Genomic DNA, 27,018 nt, shown 5'->3' on the forward strand with positions numbered 1-27,018 from the left:
ATGGCTGCTGGAGGATCAGGCGAGATGTCGGTGATTCAGCTCGGCTTCATTAACGCCGATCAGAAGTATCTGACGGCGGAATCGTTCGGGTTCAAGGTGAACGCGTGCGCCACATCCATGCGCAAGAAGCAGGTGTGGACCCTGGAGCACGCCGACTCGGTGGGCGACTCCAGCCTGGTGTTTCTCCGCAGTCACCTGGGCCGCTACCTGTCCGCCGCTAAGGACGGCACCGTGACCGCGGAGAGGGAGCGGCCGGCGCCCGACTGTCGCTTCGCGGTGGTGGCGCACGCCGACGGCCGCTGGTCCCTGCGCTCCGAGGAGCACTCGCGCTACCTGGGCGGCGCCGGTGACCGCGTCTCGTGCTGCGCTGGGTCCGGAGCCGCAGACACCGAGAAGTGGAGCGTGCACCTCGCCATGCACCCGCAAGTCAACCTGTACAGCGTGGCGCGCAAACGCTACCTGCACGCAAACGGGGGCCGCGGGGAGCTGGCGGCGGAGCGGGACGCGCCCTGGGGGGTGGGCTCCGTGCTCACGCTCCAGTACCGGGACCGCCGCTACCACCTGCAGACCGCCGACGGACGCTTCCTCGCCAGCAACGGCGCGCTGGTGCCAGACGTGCGCGATGATACCGGGCTCACTCTGGAATTTCAGGCTGGCACGGTGGCGTTCAGGGATGCCGCGGGGAGATACCTGGCACCCTCCGGACCCACCGGAGCGGTCAAGGCGGGGAGGGGCGCACGCGTGGGCAAGGATGAAGCGTTCGTGCTGGAGCGCAGCCGCGGCCAAGTGGTGCTCACCGCCAGCAACGAGAGGAACGTGTCCACACGCCAGGGTGCCAGTCTATTTATTAGTGACCACATACAGGTCATCCTCATTCCATTATTCTTCTCCTCATCTTGTCCAAAGCATGATCACATTTGAAACACCATTTAAACATGCCAGTAGGTGGATTAGCTCTTCTAGAATACCAATTGTCAAACCACTGGTTCTCATTGCCATATCATTTAAACTGGTTAAGTAATTTATGTATGAATGTATATGTAAAATATAAATCATTTATGTAGAATTAAATAACAACACAGTAGTGTGGATGACCCAGATATACGTCCACAGTTCAGGAAAACATACCAGTAGGTGAATTAGCTCTTCTAAACCAGCCATTGCCGAACCACTGGTTCTCAATGCCATATCGTTTAAACTGGTATAGTGATTTATGTAGCATTAAAGAACAGCACAGTAGTGTGGGTGACGCATACTTCCACGGTCCAGGTAAACATACTAGTAGGTGGATTGGCTACTACAAAATGCCCAGACACATTAATGTCCCTGATTCCTATAAATATGTCATTTTAAACTGGTCATAGTTGGAACAGTCACTTCTAATGTCTTGGCCATTTACCAAGTGAACGAGACCCCCATAGGACCCCCCACTGACCAGATGTTATTTAAGTGCTTGACCATTCTGAGTCCGCAATTGTGAGTATGATTGTAGCAGGTGCAACAGTGTTGTTGGGATTTTACATCACTGTTTAAACCTACTGGCCTCTTTATTAGGAACATTAGATAGTGGGGTCTTATTGGGGTCCCTTTTGTTTGACAGATGTAATACAGGAAGATGATAAAGTGTACAGAGCAACAGATACAGTCAGTAATTGTAGATCTACATAGCAGATAGGTGAACCTAATAAAGTGCTCGGTGAGGTTGTTGTTATATAATGTCTGGCTACTATTATATAATATTTATAAAGGGGAGCTATCTTGTTCACAGTTAGTTTGCTGGCCTACTAGACACGGCCTTGTTAGCTGTGTGTGAGGGTGTGGCAACCTTTCTGGAGTGTGTTCTGCCTTGTGATCAGTGTTGGTGCTAGGCGCACTGTGACCCTGATCAGGACAAAGTTGTTATTAAAAATAAAATAGGACTCGGAATGTATTAATTGGAAGGTTTTGTGTGCTTTCCCCATGTCCATTTGGGTTTTTTCTGGACACTCTGGTTCCCATCCCCCAAAAACATGCAGAAAGTGGATTGGCTGCTCTTAATTGCTTGGAGGTATGAGTGAGTGAGTGAAGTTGCTCCAGCAGTTAAAGGCACTAAGTTAAAGAGACGTGTTTACATTACCATACATAAATCTGTTTTGGAGGCATTTTTAGGGGATGTGTGTCATTAAATGTACCCATTTTTACCTCTCTTGTCCTATTAGGGGTGGATCTGTCAGCCAATCAGGATGAAGAGTCGGATCAGGAGGTGTTCCAGATGGAGATGGACCGGGAGACGAAGCGCTGTGCTTTCCGGGCCTGTAATGGGAAATACTGGAGCCTCACTGCGAGCGGAGCAGTCCAGTGCACTGCATCTGAAAAGTAAGATCAAGCACAAAAATATACACACACTGAGCACTTTATTAGGTAAACCTATTAGGTACATACACCGATGAGGCATAACATTATGACCACCTTTCTAATATTGTGTTGGTCCCCCTTTTGCTGCCAAAACAGCCCTGCAACTGTGATGCTCTGTGTATTCTGACACCTTTCTATCAGAACCAGCATTAACTTCTTCAGCAATATGTTGGATCGGACCACATGTGCCAGCCTTCGCTCCCCACGTGCATCACTGAGCCTTGGCCGCCCATGACCCTGTCGCCGGGTTTACCTCTGTTCCTTCCTTGGACCACTTTTGATAGATACTGACCACTGCAGACCAGGAACACCCCACAACAGCTAAAGTTTTGGAGATGCTCTGACCCAGTCGTCTAGCCATCACAGTTTGGCCCTCGTCAAACTCGCTCAGATCCTCACGCTCGCCAATTTTTCCTGCTTCTAACATCAACTTTGAGGATAAAATGTTCACTCACTGCCTAATATATCCCCCCCACTAACAGGTGCCGTGATGAAGAGATAATCAGAGTTATTCACTTCACCTGTCAGTGGTCATAATGTTATGTCTGGTCAGTTTTCTATGCTTGGTAAATGTATAAACATACATAGTCAGATTGTGTCATGATATTACGTCAATACAGATGTGTAACATTGCAAAACCAAGCACTGCGGTCATTTATAACAGATCAGCCAGCTGTTTCTTTGAGCGGGAGTGGAAGGGGCCGAAGGTCACCCTCAAGGCCAGCAACGGCAAGTTCTTGGCAGCCAAGAAGAACGGTCAGCTGGCAGCTTCTGTGGACTCTGCAGGTGATTAGTGCAAATACAGACTGCAATTAGATTTTAGCAATTACAGTCCACTTAAAAATGTTATTAAAATTGCAAATAAAAAAAGGGAACACAGAAACTAAACTGTGTAAAAAGACCAGATAATGAAAATTTCACCTTCAACTTCATTATTCTTTGTATATTTTAACTCATTTAGAAATTGATGCTTGCAGGAAGATCCAAAATAAGTTATGACCATTTCAGACTGGTGATACAATTGTGTTTGGGTATATAAGAAGAATAGAAGAATGCTTTTATTAGTCATTAGGGATGTAACGATACACTCTACCCACGATGCAATGCGATTCAGGATACTGGGTTCACAATACGATTTTTAAAACTGAAGTTAAGTTTCCTTTTAGTATTTCTCTTAAAAAAATAAAATACTGTATTTGTGATTCTTTTATTTATCTAAATAATGAATGCCCTTTTATTTCTGAGGTAGGTACAAACTATGCAAAACAATTTTGAATTAAGCCCAATTTGATTGAAAACCCCGAATCTGGCAACCAGGCGTATAGCGCCAGTGACGTCAACCAGGTGAGGTGTATAGCGCCAGCGCCCTCTGCTGTTTAAAGTAAATATTGATTCATTTTACATGTCAGTGCTCATCATCATCAAAGAATTCAGCAAATATTGAGAAATCCCAAATATCACTACTGAATGCCAGTGACCTTTAATCCTCCAGACATCAGGGTCATCAGGGAACAACAGTTCCTAACAGCATAACTGTTAAGGTTAATAACCCAGCATTTTTTATGAAGCCTCCTGGGTGCTGTTGTGTCCTAGAGCCAGCTATGGTGTACACAATCTTCTATTGTGCCAGGTAAACAATAAGACTGTAAAGGCATGACAGTGTAATTTGTTTTGCTATTTTGGTGACAGGTGAACAGGAGGAATTTGTTTTGAAGCTGATCAACAGGCCCTTGATAGTTCTTCGTGGGGAAGATGGATTCATTGGATGCCGTAAGCAGGGCACCGGCACTCTGGACTCCAACCGCTCCTCCTACGATGTCTTTCAATTGGAGTATAATAACAATTCCTACTGCCTCAGAGGTTGGTGCCTCAGTCAGTACTGTTGTCATCTTATCAGTTGATTGTTTTGAAGGTTGTTTGATGCCACAACCAGAATCCAATTGGAAAAAAGACTAAAAAAGATGTTCTTTTGGGTTCTTGTCTGTATTAATTGCTAGCTAATAAAAACAAAAGAAACAAAACATCAAATAAACATCAAATATTCAGCTAATATCCAAAACACTAGGTTCAAGTCACATTTCAGCATCTTATCAGTTTTGTATTCAAAATATGGTTGTGTTTAGGTCATTTTATTCCACAACCAGAGTCCAATTGGAAGAAAAGACATATTAATACTGTTCCCATTGGGTGTTTATCTGTGTTAATTGCTAGGTAATAAAAACAAGGGACCAAAATGTATTATAGTTTGATTTACATTTTTCTGCATTTAGCAGACACTTTTATCCAAAGCGACTTGCAATACTGTAACAGTATACAGTCTGAGCAATTGAGGGTTAAGGGCCTTGCTCAAGAGCCCAACAGGGGCAACCTGGTAGTGGTGGATAGTGGTTGAACCAGCGACTTTCTGATTACTAGTCCAGTACCTTAACCACTAGGATACGACTTGCCCATCTTTGATGAACTGAAGCATTGATTTTTGCAGCCAAACGTTTAATATTTCTTTCTTTTTTGTTATATCTTCGTCAAATATTCAGCTAATACCTGACACACTAAATTCAAGTCACATTTTTTCAAGTCAGCATCTTATCAGTGCTGTATTCATCTTATCCGTTCTGTGTTCGAAAATTGGTTGTTTCGAAGGTGCAGTTGATGCCACAACCAGAATCCAATTGGTTAAAAGACATATTAATACTGTTCCTACTAGGTTTTGATATAAATTAATTGCTAGCTAATAAAAACATGGGACTAAAACATTATAGTTTGATTTACATTATGGGAGAGTCTCTTTTAAGATGACGACACCCTCATCCACAGGAGATCAGGAGTCTGGGAATGTGTCCTTTAAGCAATTTGAAGTACAAGAGGAACAAAACATCCTAAATATTTAAAACAACAAAAGATTTGAGTTTACATTTACATTTTCTGCATTTAGCAGACGCTCTTATCCAGAGCGACTTACAGAAGTGCTTCCATAGTAGCTTCCATAGAGTTTAAATCCAAGTCCCTTAATCTTGCAGTGTAAAAGGAGTAGTGTGCCATTACATTACATTTTTGGCATTTAGCAGACGCTTTTATCCAAAGCGACTTACAATACTGTATACAGTCTGAGCAATTGAAGGTTAAGGGCCTTGCTCAAGGGTCCAACAGGAGCAACTTTCTGATCACTAGTCTAGTACCTTAACCACAAGGCTACGACTTGTTTGACTGAAGCGTTAGGAGTGAATCAGTAATGTGATTTTGGCAGCCAAACGTTCAATATTTATTTCTTTTGTTGTTATATCTTCGTCTCTTTCTCTCAGACTCGACAGGGAAGTACTGGATGGTGGAAGCGGACGGTACAGTGGTGAGCAGCAGCGCCACTCCAGTATATTTCCAGTTCGAGTTCTGCGATTCTAACAGGGTGGCCATTAGGACCCAGGAGGGCTTCTATCTGAAGGGAGACCATGCCGGGGTGCTAAAGGCTAATGCACAAAGCATCGCTAATGCTACACTGTGGGAGTATTAATCACATATATGTTGACATATTTGTATCTTGCTTTAAAAATGACTTCCATTTAACACAAGCATTGATTAAATCTCAGTAAAAGCACATTAAAGATAAAATACACTTTGTATTTGTATATGGACACTCCTCTCAGTTACTGAGTTTGGGCGTTTCAGCCACACATACTGCTAATGTGAATAGTCAATTATTTAAACCAAATTATATGCTTTCAGTCACCACAGCTCACAGGCACCTGGTCCCGGAATGGGACGTCCAACAAGCTCACTGTCAGGTGTCTACATAATTTAGGCCATATAGTGTAATGGAACACTACTGCAGGATTAAGGGATTTGGGTAAACTCGAATCCTTTGTTGTTTCAAATGTTTAGGATGTTCTGCTGAAAGAGACTTTTCCATCAGAGTGAAATGTCCCATCACATTTTTCAGATGATCAGTCAGAACACCGTCTTGAAGTGGAGACAAATGATCGTTCTCTTGGTGTAAACATCAAATGCCATAAATCAGAAGCAAGTGGAGGGGCTTTGTGGCAAACTTCAAAATCAGTTTCTCTCTAGTAGGTTTGTGATTACTGTTGACCACAACTGGCGACCTCTCTAGGACCACTGGTCTGAAAGAAGGTTGGAAATGAAAACCTAAATTGTCAAAATACGTTTTATTTGATTATCCAGACAAATAAATGCATCCAAAACTGGTCTGCCAGACCTAAAAGCTGCTGGAAAATGGGTAAAACTTACACTGTCAAGGTAGCTATAAATCACTGCTGCTCAAAAATTAGCGCCTTAAAGATTTCCACGGTAATGCAGAGCTGGCTTGATTGTTGACAGTGTCAACCACGTTCAGAAAACCCACAGTTAATTATCTATTTTGGATAAAGAACGTCAAGAATTGTCCTTCACAAAGCCCTGTGTCTTGAACCAAAAACATTTTTAGTGCCATCAGCTGGTATAATGAGGTCGTGTTTTAAATAGCACGGCAGGAACAGGGACTCAAAGCTTTACGAAATTTTGCTGTTCATCTGAGAAACACTCTCTGTCTGGAAAATGCAACGTCACACACAAAAACATTCAAATTTATTTGGAATTTGTTTAACAGACACCTGGATGCTGTGGCCACTGTGGCAGAGTGGACCAGATACTGAAAGTATGTTAGAATCAAGAGCAATGTGTCGTTTTTGCTTAATGTACACACGCACTATATGGTCAAAAGTATATGGACGCCATTAGCTTGGTGCAAATCTTATTCCAAAATCATATTAATATGTTAAAGACTGTCTACAAGATTTTTATTAACTTAATCAATTGATGTGGCTGAAATGTATAAACTCAGTAAATAGAAAGGTTGTCCACATATGTTTTGTCATATAGTGATTCTTTATTAGCACAGGCTTTAAATGAAGCTCATTTGAATGTAATGGAGAAACTAATGTCTGGTTTTGGTGCCTTCCTCTGTGGAATTAATGTAGAAATGCTAACAAAAGACGTCTTGGTTTTTATTGCTTCATGTGCCAAGTTAAAGGTAAATAAAGTCAAACCCTGAATAATCCTTATCTGAAGGTTTTTCTGTAACTACATTGTCTGCGAACACCCAGAGATTACAAATTCCTTGTCTTATGAAGTCTTCTTATGGAAAATCTTAATATCTGTGGGGTCTTTTTGGCAGGCAAAAAAGTTCCAGTGAGTTAGTCACAGAAGAAAAATGGTTGCAGAAAGTTCTCTAAGTGCTTTCTTTCTCCTCCACTGTCTTAAGTGTGTGTGTGTGTGTTTCCCTCCTGTTATTTAAAGCAACCTTGGGTAAGGCGCTATATAAATGCAACATATTAGTCAAGTCAAATGTATTTGTATAGCCCTTTTAACAATAGACATTGTCTCAAATCAACTTTTCAGAATCCAGGACCGACAGACCAAAATTATGTAACGGCTCTTAACGGAAGCTTTTTTCACCCATGCACTCTGCACAGGCGCCTCTATCCGTCAATCAGAGTCCTTACACAGCGTTTTTGAAGACCCCGCCCACATATTCCACATATCCCTCCCTGCAGGCACTGCCAACTAAGTCTGCTTTTTTTTTATTATCCAAAGCGACTTACAATTATCATTGAAGGCAATCTGAACAGTGGCAACTTGGCGGTGATGGGGCTTGAACCAGCAACCTTCAAATGACTAGTCAGTACCTTCACCGCTGAGCTACTGGTTCTTGAGTCTTTGTGCACTCTGTTTAGTTAGGGGATACTTGTGTTCACAGGAACGCTACAGTATTTCAGTGTAGTACAAAAGCCGGGCTGTAGCTGTAGCTGTTCCTGTTTTGCTCAGCATTCAGCATTCAGTCAGAAGCAGTATTTTAAAGAGTAAGCAGTACTGGGTGGAATTTCATTAACTGACTTGTGCACTGCATCATGGGAGTTTTTTTTCTTTTGCATTTTCACCCCTGCATATCTTTGGATGGCGTAAGACTAAAAGCAGTGAATTCCCACTGAGATGATTTAATCTAAATAGTCTAAATAGAAGTTATGGCTTTGCAGCGATTACACAGCAAATTCCATCTTCTGCAGTATGATAACTTTCCACTGATGAGTTACCATGGAGACAGCGAGTGCCAGTTCACCATGTGGTGGGTGTGAAAGTCTGGCAGAAGAAAGACTCATCGCTTTTAGTCTTTTGGAGAATGCAGGAGCAGAGCACGCTTAATGTAGGCTAGCGTGGAACTTGAGAAGCCTTCAAAATAAATGAGGACTTGAGGTCATGCATTTCTCTGCAGTGAACACACACACACACACACACAGGCACGTAGAAGAGACTTGGCGGGAATTACTAATGTCTTGCAGATGTGAATTTGATACTTCACTACGCAAGGAAACTACACTTACTTAGGATACACTTACACTTACTTATCTTTGATTTTATTTAAATGAACTGCTTCATACTGTTCATCCTCTTCACTCACTCACACCCACAGACAATTTAGAGCATTTCATCTACTTTACTTTCATCAGCTTTTGGGAGGTGGGAGGTAAACAAAGTACCAGGGTAAATCTCACACAGACAAAGGGAAACCGTCTTACAGACATACCTTCTTCAGGAGCCATGTCCTTGGCATCACCCTCTATGCCTACTGCTCCACTAAAACAGTGATTCTCAATGTGAAAATCCAGGGGCCCTGAACTCAACCTTACTGAACACCCTTGGGATGCATTGGAATGTTGATACCGAGTCAGGAGCACAGAGATTTAGACAAAACATAAAAAATAATGTGTGTATGATCTAAAAGAACACCCAACACACAGTGAAGTATGGTGGTGGAAGCATTATGACATGCCTATTTTGAGGCAGTTGCACATGTCACAATCAAGACATATATTAGATGTTGGGCTGATGGGAATTATTCGTAGTTTACATATTGAATGAAGCAGATATGGGCAAGTGTAAAGACCTTCAGAAACAGCTAGGAAAGTAGGGAGGAACAAACCACAAACCACCAGCAGGGTGTTGGGCAGCCAAGACTCATATATGCCAAAGGACACAAAGATACTGTGGCTTAATTTGCACATACTGGTGATGAGAGCATTGAACCCTTCTGTGTATGGGGCTGCACAGTCACTGGACCGTCAAAGTGCCCATATATTAACCCCCGTCTACTACTGAGGTGCCTACAGTGGACATTAAGGCTTACCTTTGTTGCATTTAGCTGACGCTTTTATCCAAAGCGACTTACAGTACTGTGACAGTACACTGTCTAAGCAATTAAGCGTTAAGGGCCTTGCTCAAGGGCCCAACAGTATTAACCTGACACAAGTGGGGCTTGAACCAGTGACCTTTCGATTACTAGGCCAGTATTTTAACTGCTAGGCTACAACGGCTACAAGGTGAAATGGAACGAGCCACCAGGTAATTCATAGAAGTTGAATAAGTTGGTAATGTCTTAGTACCTGGTACCACAGGACGCCTTCAGAGGTCTTGTGGAGTCCATGCCTTGTTGTGTCAGAGCTGTTTTTTGTGTATTAAGTGAGTGGTCATAATGGTTCGGCTTCCAAAGTCATTCGAGCTATAAGTACCACCAGTGATGCTTATATCACAGTGTAATGGCTCATCTAATGTGTTTAAGTTTGTGTGTGATGGTACCTGGTCTAAAAGCTTGAGAACCATTATGATAAATCTGGTGGAAAGGTTGAGGAGCACTGATGTAATGTAGTGTACATCTAGAAGGCATCTGCAGAGTCATGCTCAATGTCAGGCACACTGATCTGTACAGTAAGTGGGTCGCTGATGGCATTGGTCAGTGGCCAAGTGCTGACACCTAGTGGCTGTGAACAGAGACTACCTGTACCTACGTATAACACCATACGGCTAAAAGTATGTGGACACCCTTCCTGATGCTTAAGTTAGGTGTTTCAGTCAGAACCATTGCTAGATGTTGGGGTGGAGAAAATCCAGGGGCCTTGAACTTAATCCTACTGAACAACCTTGGGATGCACTGGAATGTTGATTGCAAGCCAGGAGCACCGAGAATCAGACAAAAAAGCACTTATTTAAGCAATAATTAAAACTTTTTTTATTAGAAAGAAAGAAAGAAAGAATCGTGGTTATGATCCAAAGAACACCTAACACACCGTGGAGGTGGGAGCATCATGACATGGAGCTGAGATTCCTTGCTCTGGACTGTCCACTCTCGTCAAGCGTTCCAGGAGAAGATTAAGTTCTGTTACGTCAGCAAAGAGAATTTGTCCAACCAAACAATAAACACATTGTTAAAAATGCATTGTCATGAATTCTATTTAAGCTGAATTAAAGTCTTTCCTCACTTTTTTAATCCATCAGTTTGGAACTGAATGCACTATATGGCCAAAAGTATGTGGACACCAGTCCTAAATTTTCAGTTTAAGCACAAACAAGGTTCATGAAAACAAAGACAATGTTGACTGTAAGCCAGGCCCTCTCAAATTCCCACAGACACACTCTTTCCTGACAAGTCAGGACTGTTCTAACTGCAAAGGGGATTTACCTGATCAGGTATCCACACATTTGTGTCCATATAATTCATTTTAGGTACGAAAAACCTGTAAAAAACTAAAAGACTTTGTTTGGGGTGCAAATAACAACCAAAATGTTTGTAAAAACAAGCAAAAGTGTCTTGTGATTCGCGATTTACAATGCATTATGGGAACTGTATTATTTACCTGTAGTAAAATATTAAGTACTGTACAGTATACTTTAAAACGCACCAACTTTTGAACTAGCAGCTAAAAACCCTAAATATTACTGTAGGTATACAATATTTCAGTATGACAGACTATAATATGAACACATGCTGCAACCATTAAGAGGTTTGTGACTCCAGGTGATTCACATCAGACCTAAACAAACATCCCAACTGCAGTTTGATTAACAAAGATTTTATTAAAATATTGTGCTTACAATTCCATTAAAAACATAAAATTATTAAATTAACCAGCATAAAGATGATATACAGAATACAGCATCACTAGCCAGCTAAAAAACAGTTGTGTTTACAAAGTTGTGATGGCAGCAGTGAGGCTGTTTATCTCCTGTACTTGCCCAGGTTTTTCCATTAGCATTTAGCATGTAATACTATACTGTTATCAAATCTCCAAATCTCTAAAAGTTATCTGAATAATACGTGGTGGGTTACTCTGTATTTTGTGTTTACAGCCCACCACAACGACATCTACACAGACATGATTGGCTATGTCTAAGGGGTGACAGGGGCAACAGAAGTCATAAAATGGGGGGGCAGTCTTTCAATATATATTTACATCCCACCACACGACCAACCGGGCATCTACACAGACATAATTGGCATGTCTGGGGGTGACAGGGGTAACTGAAGTCCTCCAATATATATATTGTGTTTAGAGCACACTATACGGCCAGCCGGGCATCTACACAGACATGATTGGCTATGTCTAAGGGGTGACAGGGGTACCGGAGGTCCTAAAATTGGGGGGTGGGGGGCATGTCCTCCAATATATATTGTGTTTAGAGCACACCACACGACCAGTTGGGCATCTACACAGACATGATTGGCTATGTCTAAGAGGTGACAGGGGTAATGGAAGTCCTCCAATATATAAATATATTGTGTTTAGAGCACACCACACGGCCAGCCGGGCATCTACACAGACATGATTGGCTATGTCTAAGGGGTGACAGGGGTACCGGAGGTACTAAAATTGGGGGGTGGGGGGCATGTCCTCCAATATATATTGTGTTTAGAGCACACCACACGGCCAGCCGGGCATCTACACAGACATGATTGGCTATGTCTAAGGGGTGACAGGGATAACGGAGGTCCTAAAATTGGGGGGTGGGGGGCATGTCCTCCAATATATATATTGTGTTTACAGCCTACCACACGACCAGCCGGGGATCTACACAGATATGATTGGCTATGTCTAAGCGGTGACAGGGGTAACGCAAGTCCAGAAATTGGGGAGGGGGGGCATGTCCTCTAATATATATATTGTGTTTACAGCCTGCCACACGGCCAGCTGGGCATTTACACAGACATGATTGGCTATGTCTAAGGGGTGACAGGGGTAACGGAGGTCCTGAAATTGATTGGCTTCCTGTCCAGGAGATTCCTGCCTTGCGTCCGGTCCCGCCACGACCCTGGCCAGGATAACGCAGATGATGTGAAATAAAATAATACAAAAATATTAATAAACAATGTTTCCTCTGATTTGCCACGAGGTGGCGTAATTCCATCAAGTAAATGTGTGTGTGTGTGTGTGTGTGTGTGTGTGTGTGTGTGTGTGTGTGTGTGTGTGTCGTGTCATTTCCATCTATTGATCCTGCGGAGCTGCACATAGGACAGACTCATACATGCCACCATGATGCCCAGCAGTGCTACAAGATTCTGCCAGAATCCCCAGACACTGTAGTCGATGCCCTGGACTTTCAGGTACATTTCTCCTGTAAAACTGAGAAACAAACAGAGCAGCATGATGAACACGATTCACCCAACAACTCATTCACATTCATTTAAAAGCTCTTCACTATAAATGTCCTGAGGCCAAAATCCCATCAACTCCCCAAAAATATCTCCACAGGCGTGTGGTTTACCCACAGAGAGATAAAAGTAGAACTAACTACTCTACTTTGCCCTCAGATGTGAGTCGGGGGTGAGTTTGCGACCCCCTGGAATGGACTGGTGCTTTGCTTCAGAGCAAAGTTCCTAAACCCTCACACCCTGATCAGGAAGAATGAATGAATGCTAATAAAGTGTTATTTAATTAGGCTTAGAGTTTGGTAGCATTGCTTACTCTCTGGGTTATTATATTTTTATTTTTATACATTAATTTCTTCTTAATATTTTAATTTTTTATAGTAAATTAATGTGTAGTGCTCAGGACAATTATTTTATATCAAATACAGGAGATAATATAAAACTGTGAGTACTAAAAAGTATTATTATTTATTATTATTGTTGTTTTGTCATTATTAGATTATAATTATTTTAATTATTAATATCACTGTTAATATCATCGTTATTGTTATTGTTGTTATTGTTTTGTTATTATTTTATTTTTTAGTATTGTTATTTATATTTTGTCACGAATCAAGCCCTCTGTGCTCCTGGAGTGTGTTTATGTGCCACGCCCCACTCTCCAGGAGCACATGTTGAAGCCAACGCCCCTCATTATGATTGGTCCCCGCTGCTAATTACCCACAGCTGCACCTCGTTTAAGGGGCATATAAGGAGGCAGTTGGGGCCCAGTCTTGGGAGACTATTTTGAGTTGACTCTGTTGAGGCGGTTTGACTCCTCTTAGCTCCTGTCTGTCTTAGCTCCTGTCTGTCTGTCTGTCTGTCTGTCTGTCTTAGCTCCTGTCTGTCTGTCTGTCTGTCTTAGCTCCTGTCTGTCTGTCTGTAAGATCCCGTCTGTTAGCTCCTGTCTGTCTGTCTGTCTTAGCTCCTGTCTGTCTGTAAGATCCCGTCTGTAAGCTCCTGTCTTGTTTAAACCTATTTTTATTATAATTTATATTATTCTATTGCTTTATTTTATTTTTTAATATTGTTATATATATTATATCGATATTTATTATTATTATTTTAATTATTCATATTATTATTGTATTATTATTATTATTTTGCTTTATTATTATTTAATTTTTTAGTATTGTTATTTATATTTTATTATATTGATATTTATTATTATTATTTAATTATTTATATTAATATTTATATTATATTATTATTATTATTGTTATTAATAATGTTATTACTATTACTATTATCATTATTATTATTATTATTTTATTATTTATATTCATATTCATATTATTCTTATTCTTATTATTATTATTAATCATATTATTACTATTACTATTATCATTATTATTATTATTTTATTATTTATATTCATATTCATATTCATATTCATATTATTCATATTATTGTTCATATTATTATACACATTCAGCGTTGGGTGTGGGGACAGAATGGACTGGTTTAATACTTGACATGGTTCTTATTTATCAGAACAGTTTGGAATAATGTAGATCAGGTGGGTATGAGGCTGGTACATACATGGTGAAGTTATCGTGAAAGACTTGTCCTGTCATTTCATTGATGGTTACAGCCTGAAAACACAAAACATTCATATATTTAAAATACATTTATATACAATTCATGTTAAGAGATTTTGTTGTAAATGAATAATTGGAACACAAAGTTTTACAAGGTCTTTAACTCTGCTAGCACTGTAACGGGCTTCAGCTGGTCAGTTGGTGCTTATAATAACTACTGTATATGTACAGTGTTTGACACCAGTTATAAACTTGAATTGTTTTAGCCACAATACAAAGTGAGGTTCATAAAGACACACTTTCCCAGAAGACTGAGGGCTGTGATACTAATGTCCAACAAGCATGGTCAGGTGTCCAGACACTTTTGGTCATGCGTTATATATGCGAGTCTTTCTTACGTTCAGTCCGTATCGAAAGATGCTGATCCACTTGAGCCAGGAGAGCCAGGACAGCATGGAGTTCAGGTTCACCAGGAAGCCTCCAAACACCTGACAGGAAGGAAAGTGTGTACATGAGAGGCGTGGTCAGGTTTATCTCATCTATTAATAAATGTAGTCTCAAACACACACCGGTCACTTTATTAGAAACACCTGTACACCTGACAGCATCAGACAGAAAGTCTTACTTACACGTCCTAAATTTCACAGATTTCTTTAGGCGTGGCATGGCTGTAGGTGTCATGCAGGCTACTGGTATCCTGGAATTCACACACGAGTCTTTTTAGGTTGCACTGAATGGTGCGAAATACAAAAAAACATCTACCGAGTAGCAATTCTGCTTGTTGACGAGAGAGGTGAGAGTAGCAGGGCCAGACGGTAACTCAGACACGTCTCAGAATGACCGATCAGGTGTACAGGTGTTCCTGATAAAGTGACCGGTGTATATCGTTAGCGTAACGGACTTGCTGACCATCATGAAGATGAATGGCAGGGCGATGAGGATGTTGGCCATGGCGAAAGAGCTCACGCTGGCACTGACCAGGAAGGCCAGACCTACCGCGGCCAGACTCACCAGAGACATCGACAACACGAAACACAGAAACGCTACGATCCCCGGCTTCAGGCCTGCACACACACACACACACACACACACACACAAACACACTTTACACAACTTTTAAAGTTGTATAACTGTACCTGTAATGAATCTGATAAGAAATATGACCAGGCTCACAAATTCAGCTTAGTTAAATTTTTCAGTTAATCATTCACATGCAGGCACAGCCAAAAGTTTGTGGACACCTGACCTTGACATAGAAGGACATCCTTTCCAAAGACTATGGGGATTATTATAGAGTTGGTTCTCATTATTATAGAGTTGTCGCCTCACAGCAAGAACGTCCTGGGTTCGATCCCCAGACGGGGCGGTCCGGGTCCTTTCTGTGTGGAGTTTGCATGTTCTCCCCGTGTCTGCGTGGGTTTCCTCCGGGAGCTCCGGTTTCCTCCCACAGTCCAAAAACATGCAGTCAGGTTAATTGGAGACACTGAATTGCCCTATAGGTGAATGTGTGTGTGTGTGTGTGTGTGTGTATGTGTGTCCGCCCTGCGATGAACTGGCGCCCTGTCCAGGGTGTTACTGTGTGCCTTGCGCCCATTGAAAAGCTGGGATAGGCTCGAGCACCCCCCTGTGACCCTGATTGGATAAGCGGTTAAGGCAGTGAGTGAGTTAGTAAGTAAGTGGTTCTCTACTTTGCAGCTTTTATAGCCTCTTTACTTCTCACAATGAACACTCCAATTCATCAAGTGAATTCTATTTATGTAATAAGGTTGATAGCAACAAAATGGTGCTCTATAATAATGCCAATGACTTTGGAATAGGATGTCCAGCAAGCTTTTGGTCACGTGTCCATATACTTTTGGCCATATAATGTAGTATTCAGGTACAGACTTGTCTCAATCACTCACAATACAGTTGGTAGTAATAAACAAAATGATAAAACAATGTGTCTGAATTCATGTATTTATTTGTTAACATTTACTCACCCATCATGTAATAGGAGATGGCAGAGAAAACAAAGATGGGTATGATGCGGTTTGGAATCAGATCTATAAAGACCTTGGACAGGAAGTAGACAGAGGTTCGGTAATACCCGCCCGAATTCTCGTGACTTTTGAAACACACAAACACACAAACATATGAGGCACTTACGGGTGAGAATTCATGGACACATTCAGCACATTTACTTGTTCAACACTTACATGAACAGAACCCTCTCATTGATGAAAAGCTCCACTGCTGATAAGTTGGCAAACACCATGTTGATGGTGAGGAAGAAGAACGCTCCGATTCTAAAAAAGCAAATAATCACAGTGGTTCTGTCAGGTGGTGCAACCACACAATACCAAAATGATGATACAATTAATGTTCAGTACATTTTGTGTGTGTCTGTTATGTGTCGGATGCCAACAAATGAACTGCTTATATAACTGATGCTCAAATAATGCCAACAATGCATGATATTCTTTATCAAAGGTCTATTCAATTGACCATTCCTAGCCAGACTGACTGTGATTGGAAATGATTAAAGGATGGATGGATGAATTAATGGATGAATGGACAGAAGAATTTATGGATGAATAGATAGATGGATAGTTAGAATGTAAAGCTAATTCTAAATAAAATGATGTATGGTAAGTATCTAAAGCTACACCTAAATGGTTAGACAGATTGACAGACAGATGGATGGATTGATGAATGACAGGATGGATGGATGGATAGATAGATAGATAGATAGATGGATGGATGGATGGATGGATGGACGGACGGACGATAGATGGATGGATGGATGGATGGATGGATGGACATATGAATGGATGGATGGATAGATAGATAGATGGATGGATGGATGGATGGATGGATGGATGGACATATGAATGGATGGATGGATAGATGGATAGATGGATGGATGGATGGATGGACATATGAATGGATGGATGGATAGATAGATAGATAGATGGATGGATGGATGGATGGATGGATAGATGAATGGATGGATATATGGGTGGATGACTGGATGGATGGATGGATGACTGGATGGATGGATGGATGTATAGATGACTGGATAAATGGATGAATAGAAGGATGGATGAAAAACAGGATGGATGGGTGGATAGATAGATGACAGGATGAACGACTGATTGACAGGAATCTATACATGAATCTAAATAGCTAAATAAAGTGTGGGATGGATGAACTAATGGTTGAATGGATAGATGAATGGATGGATCGATGGCAGGAATTTAAACATGTATCTAAATCTGAGAGGCTGAACATATAGAACTGGTTGGATGAATTAATAGAATAAAAAAATTGATGGAGTAGAATGTACTGCTGGGTGGATGGCATTAAAGCCTGGATGGGTAATTGGATGGATGGTAGAAATCTAGATGTAATTATGGATCTTAATGGTTGGATGATTGATGGCAAGAATCTAAATCTAAATGGACGGATGGACGCATAGAAGAAATGTTAATGTGATTTGAATCTGAATGTTGGATGGATGAAGGGATAAGAAGGTTGGGTGGGTGGATGAAATGGTTTGATGAATGAATGGATACATGGATGGAAAGCTAAAATGTTAGAATCTTGGTTTGAATCTGGATGGTTGGGTGAGTAAATAAATTAATAAATAAGAGGAGACAATCAGAACAGGGATTTGAGTAATAATGTTGGCATAGCTGGCTGTATTGAGAAATAAATGGGTGGTGGACTGATGAATAAATACCTGTTCTGCAGACCTTCAGGTAGTGTGTGAGGCATCTGAAAATAGATGAGACCCACTAGCAATGCAAAGAAGATGTTAAGCAACGTCTGAGCGTAAGAGGTCTGTGGGTTCCTCACCAAGTTCAACGCCAACCTCCATGACACTATCTTTAACTGAATCGGCACACAAACAGACAGATCACATGAGATCACGTCTTTATCTTTGATTAACCCCAGTCTCACCTCAAGTACATTTTTATAGCTGCAGTTCAGCATCAGGTCATGTTAGATAAATTTAACTCAAGTTAATCTTTAATTTATGGTTAGAAATATGACAGCAGTGTGACACGTATAACACACACACACACACACACACACATCAAGTGTAAGTATTGAGTTTTTTTATATAACACTACAATCAGTCCACACTTTAAGAGCAATTATTATGAAAATGAAGGTAGATGTTAAGGGTGCACAAACACTGTCCTGTTTATGACAGTTTATGTCCGTATTGGATGGTTGGATGGGTAATGAGCGGTGATGAGTGGTTAAATAAGTAGAAAGTGGGATGGATAGATGATAAGATACAAATCTGAAGAATGATATGGTGGTATGGATAGATGTTTCTTTAGACAGATGGTTGGTGAGATGAATAGATAATGGGTGGACGATTAAATTGGATGGATGAATAGATGGTAAAAAATAAATTATGGAAGACTGCTATGGAGAGATGGTTGTATGAACAGATGGTTGGTCGGATGGGTAAATGAATAAAGGGACAGTTGAGTGGACGATTGAATGGATGGTTGGCAAGTACCTAAATAATAAGTCAGCCGATTGAATACATGGTTGTATGGACAGGTGGATGGATGGATGGATATATAGATGAATGGATGAATATATAGACGGATGGATATATAGATGGATGAATATATAGATGGATGGATATATAGATGAATGGATGAATATATAGATGGATGAATATATAGATGAATGGATGAATATATAGATGGATGGATATATAGATGGGTGGAAATATAGATGGATGAATATATAGATGAATGGATGAATATATAGATGAATGGATGGATATATAGATGGATGGATATATAGATGGGTGGAAATATAGATGGATGGATATATAGATGGATGAATATATAGATGGATGGATATATAGATGAATGGATGAATATATAGATGGATGGATATATAGATGAATGGATGAATATATAGATGAATGGATGAATATATAGATGGATGGATATATAGATGAATGGATGAATATATAGATGGATGGATATATAGATGGGTGGAAATATAGATGGATGGATATATAGATGGATGAATATATAGATGGATGGATATATAGATGAATGGATGAATATATAGATGGATGGATATATAGATGAATGGATGAATATATAGATGAATGGATGAATATATAGATGGATGGATATATAGATGAATGGATGAATATATAGATGAATGGATGGATATATAGATGGATGGATATATAGATGGGTGGAAATATACAGTGTATCACAAAAGTGAGTACACCCCTCACATTTCTGCAGATATTTAAGTATATCTTTTCATGGGACAACACTGACAAAATGACACTTTGACACAATGAAAAGTAGTCTGTGTGCAGCTTATATAACAGTGTAAATTTATTCTTCCCTCAAAATAACTCAATATACAGCCATTAATGTCTAAACCACCGGCAACAAAAGTGAGTACACCCCTTAGTGAAAGTTCCTGAAGTGTCAATATTTTGTGTGGCCACCATTATTTCCCAGAACTGCCTTAACTCTCCTGGGCATGGAGTTTACCAGAGCTTCACAGGTTGCCACTGGAATGCTTTTCCACTCCTCCATGACGACATCACGGAGCTGGCGGATATTCGAGACTTTGCGCTCCTCCACCTTCCGCTTGAGGATGCCCCAAAGATGTTCTATTGGGTTTAGGTCTGGAGACATGCTTGGCCAGTCCATCACCTTTACCCTCAGCCTCTTCAATAAAGCAGTGGTCGTCTTAGAGGTGTGTTTGGGGTCATTATCATGCTGGAACACTGCCCTGCGACCCAGTTTCCGGAGGGAGGGGATCATGCTCTGCTTCAGTATTTCACAGTACATATTGGAGTTCATTTGTCCCTCAATGAAATGTAACTCCCCAACACCTGCTGCACTCATGCAGCCCCAGACCATGGCATTCCCACCACCATGCTTGACTGTAGGCATGACACACTTATCTTTGTACTCCTCACCTGATTGCCGCCACACATGCTTGAGACCATCTGAACCAAACAAATTAATCTTGGTCTCATCAGACCATAGGACATGGTTCCAGTAATCCATGTCCTTTGTTGACATGTCTTCAGCAAACTGTTTGCGGGCTTTCTTGTGTAGAGACTTCAGGAGAGGCTTCCTTCTGGGGTGACAGCCATGCAGACCAATTTGATGTAGTGTGCGGCGTATGGTCTGAGCACTGACAGGCTGACCCCCCACCTTTTCAATCTCTGCAGCAATGCTGACAGCACTCCTGCGCCTATCTTTCAAAGACAGCAGTTGGATGTGATGCTGAGCACGTGCACTCAGCTTCTTTGGACGACCAACGCGAGGTCTGTTCTGAGTGGACCCTGCTCTTTTAAAACGCTGGATGATCTTGGCCACTGTGCTGCAGCTCAGTTTCAGGGTGTTGGCAATCTTCTTGTAGCCTTGGCCATCTTCATGTAGCGCAACAATTCGTCTTTTAAGATCCTCAGAGAGTTCTTTGCCATGAGGTGCCATGTTGGAACTTTCAGTGACCAGTATGAGAGAGTGTGAGAGCTGTACTACTAAATTGAACACACCTGCTCCCTATGCACACCTGAGACCTAGTAACACTAACAAATCACATGACATTTTGGAGGGAAAATGACAGGCAGTGCTCAATTTGGACATTTAGGGGTGTAGTCTCTTAGGGGTGTACTCACTTTTGTTGCCGGTGGTTTAGACATTAATGGCTGTATATTGAGTTATTTTGAGGGAAGAATAAATTTACACTGTTATATAAGCTGCACACAGACTACTTTTCATTGTGTCAAAGTGTCATTTTGTCAGTGTTGTCCCATGAAAAGATATACTTAAATATCTGCAGAAATGTGAGGGGTGTACTCACTTTTGTGATACACTGTATATATAGATGGATGGATGAATATATAGATGAATGGATGAATATACAGATGGATGGTAAGTATCTGAATAATTAGATGGTCGATTGAATACATGGTTGGATAGATGGATGGATGAATCTGAATAGTGGGATGGTTGTATAACTGTTTGGATGGATGATTGGATGGATGGATTCATGGATGGATGGATAGATGGATGGTAAAAATATGAATCTGAACCGAGTGTGTGGTATCCAAATAAGCATATGAGCAATAAAAACCATACAGTAAGCAATGTGGTAGCTTATTGGTTAAGGTAGTGGACTAGTAGTCGAAAGGTCCTTGGTTCAGGCCCCATTACTGCCAGGTTACACACACACAGTGTCCTGTACCTGATAGAGAAAGGATGTGGCGTATGATGGTTCTAATCCATTTCCTGTGGTGGTAAAGTCTGGAAGTGTAATTAGCTTTAGCTCTTCAGTCAGTGCAGCGTAATACTGAGAGTCTCTATAAAGATCAGCCAGCGTTTTCTCTATCGGAGAGTCAGGAACAAATATAATACAATTAAGTTCTTCTATAAAAGATGTAGTGCATCCAAAAAGGGGTTCACAAACTTTTGTGTATTGTGTTACCTGTTGGAACTGAAGCAGAAATCTCCCCATTTGTGATGTCCAGAAAGAAATCTGCTGGGTTGTTGAAAGCTTCACACTCATAACCTATTAAAAAATATTATTTACAGCTGTATTTCATGTCAGTCTTGAGGTTTCAAGGTTTTCCGAAAGTTCTCTTCTTTTGTGACTGAATGCTTGGAGGGCGGCACGGTGGCTCGGTGGGTAGCACTGTCACCTCACAGCAAGAAGGTCCTGGGTTCGATCCCCAGGCGGGGCGGTCCGGGTCCTCCCCGTGCCTGCGTGGGTTTCCTCCAGGTTTCCTCCCACAGTCCAAAAACATGCAGTCAGGTTAATTGGAGACACTGAATTGCCCTATAGGTGAATGTGTGTGTGTTTATATGTGTCTGCCCTGCGATGTTACTGTGTGCCTTGCGCCCATTGAAAAGTATGTCAAACACAGTCATGGACAATTTTGTATCTCCAATTCACCTCACTTGCACGTCTTTGGACTGTGGGACTAAACCCACGCAAACACGAGGAGAACATGCAAACTCAACACAAAAAGGACCCGGACCGCCCCACCTGGGAATCGAACCCAGGACCTTCTTGCTGTGAGGCGACAGTGCTACCCACCGAGCCACCGTGCCACACGCCAACAGGTTCTAACAATCAGTACCATAAAACTGTCTCCTATTACCGTGGCCACACTTGTATGTACAAGGTGTGGAGAAACTCAGTCCTGACCTCATTGGTTCGTTCGTTGCTGGTCAGGACTTCCAATCCAGGATTAGTGCCTGACCTTTCAAATGGGAAAGGGAAGAGACTATAGCTGCGTCCGGAATCGCATACTTAGAGAGTACCTACTAGATTGGAGGAAGTATGCACTACTCGGCCGGTAAAAAAGTACATACTTTCAGTACAGAAGTATGTAGTATGCACACAACACCGCTACGTACTACAGCCGCCATCTTTCCAACGTCAAGTGATGACGTGGGAACGTGATGACGTAATATCACCATAGTTACAGACTCATTACAAACACCACTCGCCAAAATGTTGGATATTTATCATTTTTTTTGTTATTTATTCGTCTTAAAATTTTTATTTTATTTATCTTACTTACACTTGTAAACAGAGGACTCAGAGGGCCGCTATCTTTCTTGTTTCTTATTACGCTTCGAATGCCTACGCAGCTCCAGTTGCATTATGGGATACATTAGCGGACCGCAAGTGTGCATCGCTTGCATACTCAAACATGGCTGCCCAATAAGTAGGTCATCCCGGTACCTCTCATGTACCTCTTTGTGTATACTATGTATTCGGACATGCTAACCGCTCTCGCGTCCTCATTTCGCGTACTATTGAGTATGGAAGTAAGCGATTCCGGACGCAGCTTATGAGTTCCACTGGCTTTGGAATGAGCAACAGGCTTTTGGGTGTCCAGATACTTTTGACCACAGAGTGTATGTACATGTGTGTATTACCGATGCCGTTAAAGTACTGAATAGCTTCATTGGCAGGTCCAGCGTAGACGGTCTCTCCTTTGTGCAGTAGAGTCAGGTGGTGGAACAGTCTGAAGATGGAGTAGCGTGGCTGGTGGATGGAGAAGATAATGGTCTTACCAGTGCGAGATAGTCTGCAGGACGAAGATGTGTTACTGGTACATATGAGCAATTTTGAGAACATAAATTTGAAATGAAAAACATCTACAGTAGTTCTGTCTGTCTGTCTGTCTGTCTGTCTGTCTGTCTGTCTGTCTGTCTGTCTATCTATCTATCTATCTATCTATCTATCTATCTATCTATCTATCTATCTATTCGTCTGTCTGTCTGTCTGTCTGTTCGTCTGTCTGTCTGTCTGTCTATCTATCTATCTATTAATCAATCTATCTATCCAAGCACTTCCATTGGAAAAGTTAATGTAATACCTGTGTAAAAGGGCCATGATGCTGTTGGCCGTGTTGGAGTCCAGTCCCGTAGTCGGTTCATCCAGAAACAGTAGCGATGGAGAAGTAATAAGCTCCATTCCTATACTACAACGCTTCCTTTCTCCACCGGACACGCCTCTTAGAAACTCTGTACCTATCTAAGAACGTGACAGAATAAAAATGAGTGTATAACATTATAATAGCATAATGTTTTTTTTGCACTGTCCCAGTTGGAATATATTCAGACTTGGGCATTTTGTACCTTGGTGTTGGCGCAGTCCTCCAGTCCGAGCTCGATGATAATGCTCGCCACTTTCTTTTGTTTGTCGGCGGCAGAGTATTGCTGGCGCGGCAGGCGCAGGTTGGCCGAAAACAAGAGGTTCTCTCGGACGGTTAGGGTGCCCATCAGAACGTCATCCTGATACAGAAGAAAAGTGAAGATGAGAGTGAAAATATGATGCCAAGTGTCTCCCAAAAAATCGATATGTTAGGTATATCTGGCTTGTACTCTATGTTTAGGGCAGTTGTAGCCTAGTGGTTAAGGTACTGGACTTACCACTACTGCTGGGTTGCCAATGTTGGGCCCTAGAGCAAGGCCCTTAACCCTCAATTGCTTGCACAGTGTTCTATCACAGACTCACAGTACTGTAAGTCGCTTTGGATAAAAGTATCTCTCCTTGTTCCACTCTTTCTTGGGCAGTGGTAGGTCAGTGGTTAAGGTACTGGAGTAATCATAAGGTTGCCGGTTCAAGCCCCACCATCCCAAGTTGGGCCCCTGAGCAAGGCCCTTAACCCTGAATTGCTCAAACTGTATTCCGTGATGACAGTAAATGTCGGAAATGTAAATGTTAACGGTTTTGGAAAATTCTCCTGCGACTCAACATGAGGTCATGACGTTTTACATCACATTGGCTGAACTGGTTTAATTGATTTTGGAAAAGTCGCTCACCTGCACAACATAAGCGGACATGAGACGCAGTTCAGAAGTGACCGGCTTGTTGTCGACCAAGACCTGACCAGATCTCAGTCCGCGCGGATCCTTCCTGCCGGCAATCACATCCAACAACCTGCACAAACACAAATGTGACTGATGTGAAAATTTATTCTAATAAAAATGTTAGACATGACAACAAGGCGCTGATGGGGCGGAACAGTCTAGCGCGTTGGCCGACTTAACAGACAACTGGACGTGTCTAAGGGAGGGAGGGCCAGATTGGGAGTCACCTCCCTGCCACTGCAACAGCAATGCTTACTGTTCGGTTGGGGTCAGCCAGCATTATTAAAGTGGATGTGGCTAAGGAATTTAAAATGCACAAATCAGGAGTGTCGGGTGTTACATGTGTGTTCGAATGCATTCTTACGATGTTTTGCCGCTTCCAGTTGCACCCATGATGGCATTAAGCCCCGTCGTCATGATGCCACTAAGAAAACGAACACAACAAGGTAAGTGAGCACGTACACTACTGTTTATTATACTGTACTCACGTTTTGATCAAAAGCAGTAGCACGACAATAAAACCAATTTTTAAAAAGGCACTTTTATGCATTTTATTTAAAACAATTAAATTTTAGCAAGAATTATTAGGTAAGCACATAAGCTTTGTCACTTTTAACATTAGAAATTGGATCCATCTCCATGCACCACCTAGTATGTTAAGACCAAAATCTTAAAATTGACCCTAAAAGCTACAGGATGTGCAGGATGTTTTCAATCCATTACCTTGAAAAAACAACTATGTTCTTTTTTACATACATTTCACCCACTGTCTCAACATTTTCGGACCTGGGTTTGTTTTTTATGTCCTTGAAACATCAGCTCAAAATGAAAAATAATAAGAAATTAAGAACAATATAGGAATTTGGTTAGAGTTTGATGTTTAGACTTGACTATTCAGTCATTATCCTTAGAAGAGTCAGCCGGTTCCTTATTCCTCTGGTATATTTGACCTCACTTAGCAAAAGATGGCTTTATTATAAATATAAATACTAATACTTGGGAAAACAAGCAAGAACTGATCTGCTGTGTGCTCAGATTGGATTTTGGTTCACATGTACAATGTATTCATTTAGATACTGTCAAACATGAAACGTGTAAATGAGTACAGAGCTCATTTATTTACTTATAATTAGATTGATCAGTTTGTACCTCTGGGCTGTTGAGGTGACATTTAGACTGATCAATAAAAGGATAAATTAGTATATATCATAATAAATAAATGTTTATTAATTTAGCCTGTTTCCAGTTGGTCTAACTTTCACCTCAATAACTGAACATCGTAAGCCCAGAGGTACAAACTGACATAAATAGTCCTTTCATTTGTGTGGTACTAGTTTTGACAGCACGTGTGTAGTTTTTAATATATTTACACTTTACACATTATATTTACACTTCTATTTATGTACAGGAGTCTAAATTAATAATAATAATGACTGTTACTGAACATTCTGGAACTTCCAACAGCACCATTTATTAAATAATACCCAGCATATTTCTTAAAATCCACAATAAATGTAAAGCAAAACAAACAAGAAAACAAAAATTATGTCCCGTTCGACCCCAGATACCAAACTGCTTATCAAGTGACCCACCAACTGACCTGACGTTTTTAAGGATCTCTCGCTCAGGTCCCGTCTTTCGGCACGGCCCTCTGGACTCTCTCACGGCATAACTGATGTTCTGGAAAGTCAGCGTCGGGCCCTCCATGTTCACCCTTGTGTTCTCGTCCTTACATTTTTCCCGTGGCAGATCCATTTCAGACACGTCCTTTCACTCCTGTGGATGGAGAGGAAGGAAAAAACAAAACAGATACAAAAAATGAAAAAGAAAGTTCAGTCAGTTTGTTGTCCTCCCACCTCTGTGCCATTTCCACCCGAGCAATCAGATGGCACGAAGCCCATGACCGCCACATGAACTCTGGTCAAGGTTCTTGTCCTCGTTCTCATGTGTGCATCTGGGCACACGGTGCTACTAAACATACTGCTGTACAACATGATATAACAAGTGCCACCGCTCTCTATCAAGCCTGGACTTTGTCATTTGACAAGTCGTGGGTGTCTTAAACTTTCAGGCCTCTGTAGCTCTGGTCTGACTGTATCTTTAAAGAACCTTAAAACATCAGTACAAACTTTGTGCCAGAATTCAGCAAACGGGTTCCTGAGGTCTCTGTAGCTACATGCCATCCAAAAAA

At 41.4% G+C, this 27,018-nt stretch overlaps 2 protein-coding genes across 2 annotated transcripts; one reads left to right on the top strand and one right to left on the bottom strand.

The window, feature by feature from the left end:
- fscn1b (fascin actin-bundling protein 1b) lies at positions 1 to 7,439 on the top strand. The gene is made up of 5 exons (XM_063009703.1): positions 1 to 832; positions 2,199 to 2,355; positions 3,059 to 3,180; positions 4,084 to 4,254; positions 5,694 to 7,439. The coding sequence occupies exons 1-5, from the start codon at positions 1 to 3 to the stop codon at positions 5,897 to 5,899; spliced, it is 1,488 nt and encodes a 495-aa protein (XP_062865773.1). The 3' UTR covers positions 5,900 to 7,439.
- A 3,830-nt stretch (positions 7,440 to 11,269) lies between these two features.
- Positions 11,270 to 26,692, bottom strand: abcg2b (ATP-binding cassette, sub-family G (WHITE), member 2b). Its single transcript, XM_063009647.1, has 15 exons — positions 26,428 to 26,692; positions 25,192 to 25,251; positions 24,780 to 24,897; positions 24,093 to 24,248; positions 23,831 to 23,988; positions 23,388 to 23,539; positions 21,925 to 22,008; positions 21,685 to 21,824; positions 18,164 to 18,315; positions 16,638 to 16,727; positions 16,422 to 16,546; positions 15,349 to 15,503; positions 14,838 to 14,927; positions 14,441 to 14,493; positions 11,270 to 12,833 (listed from the first exon to the last, which is right to left on the bottom strand). The coding sequence occupies exons 1-15, from the start codon at positions 26,580 to 26,582 to the stop codon at positions 12,686 to 12,688; spliced, it is 1,836 nt and encodes a 611-aa protein (XP_062865717.1). The 5' UTR covers positions 26,583 to 26,692; the 3' UTR covers positions 11,270 to 12,685.
- Between the last annotated feature and the right edge of the window lie 326 nt (positions 26,693 to 27,018).

The sequence above is a fragment of the Trichomycterus rosablanca genome, chromosome 15 (genome assembly GCF_030014385.1).
Source record: "Trichomycterus rosablanca isolate fTriRos1 chromosome 15, fTriRos1.hap1, whole genome shotgun sequence".
NCBI lineage: Eukaryota > Metazoa > Chordata > Actinopteri > Siluriformes > Trichomycteridae > Trichomycterus > Trichomycterus rosablanca.